This window comes from Monodon monoceros, unplaced genomic scaffold (genome assembly GCF_005190385.1).
Source record: "Monodon monoceros isolate NGI ecotype Baffin Bay Population unplaced genomic scaffold, NGI_Narwhal_1 Super_Scaffold_22, whole genome shotgun sequence".
Lineage (NCBI taxonomy): Eukaryota > Metazoa > Chordata > Mammalia > Artiodactyla > Monodontidae > Monodon > Monodon monoceros.
The window spans coordinates 92,119,477-92,128,418 of record NW_021703779.1 but is presented as its reverse complement, the minus strand read 5'-3'; the positions used below and the strand labels follow the sequence as shown (position 1 = coordinate 92,128,418).

General features: G+C 49.3%; 1 protein-coding gene across 1 annotated transcript; it reads left to right on the top strand.

Annotated features, from left to right (window-relative positions):
* Nucleotides 1-7,038: 7,038 nt before the first annotated feature.
* KCNE5 (potassium voltage-gated channel subfamily E regulatory subunit 5) lies at nucleotides 7,039-7,557 on the top strand. Its single transcript, XM_029239992.1, has one exon. It carries the CDS (start codon nucleotides 7,120-7,122, stop codon nucleotides 7,555-7,557), a length of 438 nt encoding a protein of 145 aa, XP_029095825.1. The 5' UTR covers nucleotides 7,039-7,119.
* The last annotated feature ends 1,385 nt before the right edge of the window (nucleotides 7,558-8,942 follow it).

Below are 8,942 nucleotides of genomic sequence, written 5' to 3'. Positions count from 1 at the left end.
CAAAAAAAAAAAAAAAAAAAAAAAAAGATTTGTTTGAGAACATTCATAGCAACTTTACTTTTAATAGACAGAAACTGGAAACAACCCAAGTGTCCATCAGTAGGAGAATGGATAATGGATAAATGGATAATCAATAAACAAACTGTGGTATTGTCATACAATGGAGTACTACTCCACAGTAAAAAGGAACAAACATGTGACAACGCGGATGATTCTCAAAATCATCAGGCTGAGTAGAAGAAGCCTTATACAAAAGACTTCATACTATATGATTTCATATATATGAAGTTCTGTAACAGGCAAAACTAATCAATGATGGAAAAAAATCAAAGCAGTGGTTGCCTCTAGGGGTGAAGGGAGGGGATCGCCTGGGAAGCTGCAAGAGGAAACTTTCTTGAGTGGTGGTAATGTTCTACATCTTAGTAGGGGGCTAAGTTACGCGGTTACCTTTGTCAAAACTCAGCAAATATACAATTAATGTTTGTGTATTTCATCGAACATATATGTTACTTCAAAAGGAAAACAAAAGAATAATAAACAAATATTGAACTCTAGTTAAGGATGGGTATGTGGAAGGTGCTTACGGGTGAAGTGTACTGATGTCTGCAACTTCAAAAAGAAAAGACACTGGATAGAGAGACAGATGGATAGGTGAGGGATGGATAAAGCCAGTATCAGAAAACGTTAGCGGTAGAATCTGGCTAGTAACAAGGCACCACTGGAAAATTCTTTCAACTCCGCTCTATGTTTGAAATTTGCATAAATTTTTGGAAAAAAATGTATCCACAAAGTTCCATATCCTGAATGGAGCCAATTTTTTTTCAAATTTAAAAGCCTTCGTTGGAGGAAGGCAGACCTCAAACCCAGGTAAATATTTCCTGATCACCTACTATAATGCCAGGCACTGTTTCAGGCTAGGTGAGGAATACGAAGAGGAAGAATACAGCCCTTGCCCTCAAAAGGATTGTTGGGGCCATCTGACAAGCACACATATCACTGTTATCCTATGCTGTCGAGTTGCTAAGGACAGTGAGATTTCATCTAGCTGAAAGAGTGTCTTAAAAGTTCTCCCCACAAAAAAGAAATGATCATTATGTGAAGTGATATAGGCATTAGCTAACGCTACGGTGGTAATCATATTGCAATACACATGTACCAAATCAACACATTTGACACCTCAAATTTACACAGTGTTACATGTCAATTATATCTGAATAAAAAATAATTTGTAAAAAAAAAGAAAAGGGGCTTCCCTGGTGGCGCAGTGGTTGAGAGTCCGCCTGCCGATGCAGGGGACACGGGTTCGTGCCCCGGTCCGGGAGGATCCCACATGCCGCGGAGCGGCTGGGCCCCTGAGCCATGGCCGCTGAGCCTGTGCGTCCAGAGCCTGTGCTCCGCAACAGGAGAGGCCACAACAGTGAGAGGCCCGCCGTACCACAAAAAAAAAAAAAAAAAAAAAAAAAAAAAAAGAAAAGGTTTCTGGCATTGGAGACATGTGGGTAGTTATTGCTGCAAGTATGATTGGAAGGCGTCTTCAAGCCAGAGCACAGAGAGTCTTGAAGTCCACACTAAGGTGATAATTTGTCAGTCTGATGGGGCACATTCAAGAATTTTGAGCCAACAAGTGGCATCCTTAGAAAATTGCTGGGAGCAAGGGGCAGCTGCAGTAGATATCATTGCTTTAGAGGAGTCAGCAGGCGAGGGATCTTTTCATGTACCTGCTATGAACACAGGGAGCAGTGGAGGCATCCACAGGGAGGAAGGGGGTTCAGAAAGACCTGGGACAGCTCTGAAGTCCAAGGAGATGAGATCTTGGTTTCATCTTCTGGGAAACGGGAAGCTATTTGGTCTGTGCCCCTCTCCTACCTCTTTGCCCCATGATGTTGTGCCTCTGTAAGGCTATACTGGTTGTTTACAGCCAGCATCTATTCTGATTGTTTGCTAGTCCATTCTGATTGGTCAGTGTCCAAGACATAGGGCTGTTAGATAGATTTTTTAATATTTATTTATTTATTTATTTATTTTTGGCTGCGTTATTTTTGGCTGCGCACTTCGTTGCAGTGCGCGGGCTTTCTCTAGTTGCGGCGAGTGGGGGCTACTCATCGATGCGGTGCACGGGCTTCTTAGTGTGGTGGCTTCTCTTGTTGCGGAGCACGGGCTCTAGGCACGTGGGCTTCAGTAGTTGCGGCATGCGGGCTCAGTAGTTGTGGCACATAGGCTTCAGTAGTTGTGGTGCATGGGCTCAGTAGTTGTGGCGCACAGGCTTAGTTGCTCCGCAGCATGTGAGATCTTCCTGGACCAGGGCTCGAACCCATGTCCCCTGACCTGGCAGGCAGATTCTTAACCACTGTGCCACCAGGGAAGTCCCTGCTAAATAGTTTTAATATCAACCCTACCCACATCATAGGGTTGCTGTAAGGTTAATTAATAGCACATGCTAGGCATTTGATAAATGAGATCAGGGACTATATTTAATGCTCCAGTATGTGGCCTGATATAGGGTGACCCCAGCACAAGCCCACCAAGACCCCCAAGAAATCTTTAAGTTAGGCACTCGAAGCCCCATGGGGTGCATTCCAACCCATAAATATTGATCTTTATCAAACCCCAGTCCCCCCACCCCAAATAGAGCATATATTCCCATAAAGCAACTGAGAAGCCCCAGTTGGACCCAGGAACTATCCCATTTACTCTCCTCCCTCTTTTGAATAAAGAGGGATCTTCCTTTTTCGAACAAGGCTTTGGACTCCAGTATTTGGGTCCAGAGTCAAAATTCTCTCCAGGGCTTCCCTGGTGGCGCAGTGGTTGAGAGTCCGCCTGCCGATGCAGGGGACATGGGTTCGTGCCCCGGTCCGGGAAGATCTCACATGCCGCGGAGTGGCTGGGCCCGTGAGCCATGGCCGCTGAGCCTGCGCGTCCGGAGCCTGTGCTCCGCAACAGGAGAGGCCACAACAGTGAGAGGCCTGCGTACCGAAAAAAAAAAAAAAATCTCTCCAAATCAGAATTCTCGCTGGATTTCATGCCCACTGCTCATCCCACTCCAGATCCTGGCACTTGTCCCCCGTTCACAAAGAAGTGGCTGTAAGCCATCAAAGCCACAGACAGTTCACCAGTGTGACTTGTTCACTGATGTGTCTCTAGGACCCAGCACAGTGCCTTGCACAGTGTAACATGCAACAAGTGTTTGTTGAATAAATGAATGAATGAATGAGTGATTCATTCTGGGTCTGTAGTTGGTGCTTCACGAAGACTTTTTTCCTCCCCTCCCTCAGAGCGCATTGTGGCTTTGCCAACCTCCTGGACTCCAACAGTGCTTACCATCTGTGCCCGTCCTTTGGCAACTAGCCAAACTCAACTCAGTTCAATTCAACCAACTTCCATGGAGCTGCACTATTGGCAGGAAGCATTCACAGTCTCAAGGAATGGTGAAAGCATTTCCTAGCCCATGGCGCCTCAATTGTACTTTTAAAACAACCTTGGCATGGAACAGAACCTTTTCCAAGACTTTTTGAAAGTCTAAATACATGATTATAAATTACTTCCCTTTGTCAACACACTTGATTACCGTTCAGGAAATAAGTGAGTTCTGGACAATAGATCAACAGATGATTGTGGGGCAGGTATGGGACAGGTGTAGAGGGGCTGGAAGTCTGGGGAGGAATGAGACTCAGTCCTTGTCTGATGGATTCGGACTTTCATTAAGTGTGGGGAGGAAAAGGAGGTTGGCATCTCAGCCATTCAGGGCTGGGATTGAAGGGATGTCCAGCAGCTCCTTGAGTGAAAAGAAAGCCAGAGTCTCCCACACACACACCTGTTGTTTTTTTCTGAGGGTTGGGCCTTTTTAAATTTTATGACTAGTCTCCATTCCTGTTTCCACCCCCTTCTATACATCTCTTGCTTCCTATGCCAGTCTTCTGTAAATTTCTAATTTGCTTTCTCTCTGGTAATTATTTATTTTAATGGAGTTAGAATTGGCCTTGTATGTGTTCATTAAAACATTATCTTTAAGAGCGAGAACCTGGAAATTAATCAGAAATCTTACAATAAGAGCTAATTTAAATACATAATAGCAGATCCATAGTCTGGAATACTGTATAGGTAGTAAAATGATGTTGTAAATAATAGTAATTGACACGGGGAAAAATTACCAGTCTCTTGTTAAGTGAAAAAATAGGCTACAAAACAATGATGTATAGTGCCTCTGTGTGTGTGTGTGTGTGTGTGTGTGTGTGTGCGTCCATGTGCGCTATTGTTGACTTTTCTTATTGGTGTTTTTCTGTGTTTTCCAAATTTTCTGCGCTGAATGCTGCAGTCTGAATTGGGGCACTATCAAGAGGGGTGCATTGTAGGGACTCTGAGAGCACAAATAAGGGGAATCAAGCAAGACTTCCTTTTGTGAGTGTATTTTGGGGAAGGTGAAAGGCACAGAGTATTGGAGAGGAACTCGAGGAATATGCTGTTTTTCAAGTGCCAAGGAAGAAGGTGGTGTCTACTGGTGGTGAGGACTTCAGGTCCATCAAAGAGGACTGGGCTCCATTAAAGAAGCAGTGGGGAGCAACTCTGGGTCTCTGAACACAGGGGTGAGTGGATGGAAGTGGTGTTGGCAGAGGATTATTCCAGCCATAGCAAGGTGGACTGGGTTGTAGGCAGGGTGATCTGCCAGGAGACTCTCAGTTTGCATATTTGACCTGAGGTAACAAGAGCTTGGATTAAGTTTGTGGCAATAAAACCAGAAAGGAAGGAGCGGATGGATTTGAGAGATGTTACCAAGAAAGAATCAGAGCTAGAGATTCAAATTTGGCTAAATATATGCCAGGTGGTAAGTGAAAGCATGTAAGGAGACACTTTCCAAGGAAATGGATGTTAAGAGAGAATAGCTGAGGATCGAGTCTTGGGGAATTCCAACAGTTAATGGGAGGAGGAAAGAAGAGGGGCCGGCAAAGGAGACAGAGAGTGATGCGTCAGAGAGATAAGAGGAGAAACTTGAGAACTCAATGCCATGAGAGCCAAGGGCAGGACAGGAAGGAGTGGGTGGTTGATGGTATCAAATTCATCCTTGAGGTCAAAGATGCAAACTGAGCAGAGGCCCTTAAATTTGGCCGGGAGGCCGCTGGTGAACTTACTTACAGAGAGTGGTTTGGGCAGAAAGCGCTGGACTCTAGAAGGTTCCAGGGAAGGGAGTGGTGGGGAAATGGAGGCAGCCCATGTGACAAGAGTCATGTGTTATGACAGAGAACAAGGTCAAACTTTATTATTCTAGACCTGCTGCTCAACCATTTGAATCTACTGGCTCATAAGGCTGTTAAAAGTACAATACACGTTTAAATGATTGTTTTTATGCTACAGTGAAGGGACTTCTTCCTCCCACTGCCCCAAACCAAAAAAAAAAAAACCCTAGAGATTCTGGGCATGTTTTAACAGATCAGAGGAGTCTTTCAGCTTAACAGTCCTGTCTCTAGGTTGGTACTGCTTTGAGAATTTCCTAGCTGTGTCCTCTGTCGTTAGTCATGCCAACTCACTTGAATAATTCTTCCCTGAGCCCCTCTGAGGCGAGGACATTGAGGCAAGGTGATTAGGAGGGAGCCAGTGGTCAGGGGCACGTGGAATGTCTCTAAGATGTATGTAGAGGCTGTTAAGCAAGGCTCCGTTTTGAGACCCTGGATATAGTTTGGTGCCAACCTCACTCCAACACACAGAAGGCTACAGCCCGGAGTGGACAGTGGGCTGAAGGGTGACTGAAGCAGAGGCATCAGAAAACCTTCTTTTTTTAACCCATGGCCCCTGAAGATTGAATGGTCCCTGGACCGAATGGTCTTGAACAGGCACCTTGGTTTGCAAGGGATACATAAAGGCATATAGCTTTGTTTCATTCCTTCTATTACTTGGCAATCATACACAACCCGACCCGACCCGCACTACTTCATTTTTTTCCCTACTCGCTGTCTAGAAATCAATCCTTTGAGCACTTTCCCTTTGTGAATCCCAGTCTGTTTCCAGTTTGACATACTATGGATTTATTTGTCTTAGTGACTTGTTTTCCCCTAAAGGAAGATACCCTCTGAGAAAAAAAATGGCTGCCTCATGAGCCAGCAGGGCCTAGACCTGTTCCCAAGCCCCAGAGAGGCACAGAACTGAGTATCTGGCTAATTGCATGTGGAGGTAAGCATATTCTCTAGAACTGGCACTTTTCAGATCCCGAGACGTCTAGGGAGTGTAGCCAAAGGGCCTTTTAAATGTCCCTGCTCCTTTTAATGGAAGAACTTGGTTGCATTTCTGGGAAGATGGCTTGCCGCCCACGGGAAACAGGGTCATATCATGGATGGTACACTCACACGCTAAGATGTGGAGGCCCCTCTAAAAATGTGATAGGAAATCAGAGCAGGGGTACTTCCCAGGAGGCTGGTATAATATCAGAAACCTTTTTTGGAAGCCCCGGGCGTCCTGCTCCACTTCAGTCACCAAATTTGTCCTGAGCATCTTCTGAATAAGATGCTCACCTCGGTCCAGGGGAAGCCGTGAGGGCTGGAAAGATAGGCCAGGGTTCTTGTCCCTGGGAGTAATCACCCGTCCTGAGATGTGGACCCGCGGTCTCGGCTGCCGTTTCGTGAGTGCTGATGGAACCCCGGTGCAGGACCCGCCTCGTGGGGGCCAGATGCTGTATCTGGGCCAAAGCTGGGCCTGCAGGGCAGGTGGCCAGAACGTGGAAGGAATTCTCTTCCGCAGCCCGGGGTCTACGCTTGGCCCCAGCGAGCCGCCCTGCCAGCCTCTGCCGCCCGGGGCCCCGCGCATTCCGCGCGCCCCCGCCCCCTCCGCCCCTCTCCCGGCCTCGCCCCCTCCCTCGTCCCCTTCTCCTCCCCCCACCAGCTGTCCCCTTTCCCCGCGGCGGCGAGACAGCCGGAGCCTGGGAAGAGGCGGCTTCGGGCCGAGGGGGCGTGGTGGGGAAGGGGAGGAGGCGCCGGGGTGAGGGGATAAGGAGGCCCGGGCGGCGGGGTCCCCCAGCCACTGCGTCGCCCGCCCGGGAGCCGGGTGCAGCCGCCGCCGCTCGCCCGCATCCCCTCGGCCCGGCCCGGGGGCAAGGTCAGCAGCGATCTGGAGCCGCCGTGTCACTCCCCGACAGCTATGAACTGCAGCGAGAGCCAGCGGCTGCGGACCCTGCTGAGCCGCCTGCTGCTCGAGCTGCACCACCGGGGCAACGCCAGCGGCCTGGGCGCCGGCCCCGGCCCAAGCATGGGCATGGGGGTCGTGCCCGACCCCTTCGTGAGCCGCGAGGTGACCAGCGCCAAGGGCAACGACGCCTATCTCTACATCCTGCTCATCATGATCTTTTACGCCTGCCTGGCCGGAGGCCTCATCCTGGCCTACACCCGCTCCCGCAAGCTCGTCGAGGCCAAGGACGAGCCGTCCCAGGCTTGCGCCCAGCACGAGTGGCTCCCGGGAGGTGCCCCGGCCGCCGCCGACGCTGAGACAGCCGCCGGATCGCCCGCCGAGGACCGCCGCCAGCCCGGCCCCGCCGGGCTGCCCGCCCCGGCCCTCGCCCGGGCCGCCGAGGGGGTCTAGAGCCGCCGCCCCAGCTCGCTGGCTCGCCCGCGCCCTCAGCTCGCTCATCCCTGGGCGCGGCACCCGCCTGCCTTGCCGCCTTTTCCTCTCCTCCCCTTCCAGGGCTCTCCTCACCTGAGGCCCGGACAACGTTGAGAGGCCAGGAGACCTTGTCTGGAAGGCCCTGGAAGAAGCACCACCCTACCCGCTCCGGGCCAGCCTCTCCCTCCTCTCCCCCCCCCCACCCCCCACCTCCGACCCCGCACAACCCACTGCACTAAACTGCCTCTGCTCTCTTGTCTCCAGACGGCCCTGACAGCACGCTCCAGCCCTCTGGGAACTGAATCTAACACGTCCAACACTTGGCATTGAATTGAAGCAATGAAGTCTATCCGAACTCTGGGCCGTCTAACTGGCAGCTGTTCCGGGGGCTGCCAGGGACTGCTCACTCTGTAGAGCCAACGGGCTTGCCATCACTGCCAGGCCGGCTGGGGCAGCTCCAGCTTCCTGTTGCCTTAGGGACAGAGACAAAGAAAATGAAGAGAACTCAGACATCTTTTCCCTCCCTCCTCCTTCAGCAGGGAGCTAGCAGGACACTAGGACCAGTCTGTGGCATAGAATGGACTTAATGGGACTGGAGGTGGAGGGGGGCTCAGAGGGTGGGGAAGACCTATTACCCCCAACTGTATGGTTTTCTTGCATCCAGTTGTCGTCCTGAAGGTAACTTGCCTAATTTTGAGTAGCTCTGCCATCTTTTGCCATGGGTAACCATTGCTGGGCGTGTCACCCTAATACTTCCCAATGCCTCTCCTATATTGATTCAGTTGTCATGGCAGCTGTCTGCTTCATCCATGGAACATGAGGCTCAGTCGTCTCCTGCTCTGTAACCTGGAGAATGTCAGAGGCAGGTAATAAAGGTCGTTTAAACAATAATCTGAGACTCTTTTCTCAAAGATCCCAGCCTTGAGACCCAGTACTATATAGAGAAGAACCCTTTATGCTTTTGGAAATAATGTTTAGATTGGGGAGTTGGGTTGTTTTGATACCTATATCTATATATCCAGTTCCAATGCAACAGATATCGCTGTGCGTGAAGAAAAGGTTTACGTATGGCTAAATGGGTTGTTTTTTCAAGTGTTTCCAAGTTATAACTACTTTCTTACTTCTCCGCTCCTTTTCCCTTAATTCTGAAGCACTTTCAAATATCACAGTGCTAAATAGGGATTTCCCACTTACCTCTTGCAGTTTTTCAGGATATACTTTAAATTAAAACAACCTCTCACACCCATCACTATTAGCTATTATCAAAGTTCATTTTTAGAAGCCACCTTCATAACTCTCCCAAAGAAGCGGCTTATTAAAAGAGAAAAAGCCACCAAAGAGTGTAAATCTTAAGTCAGAGAGGA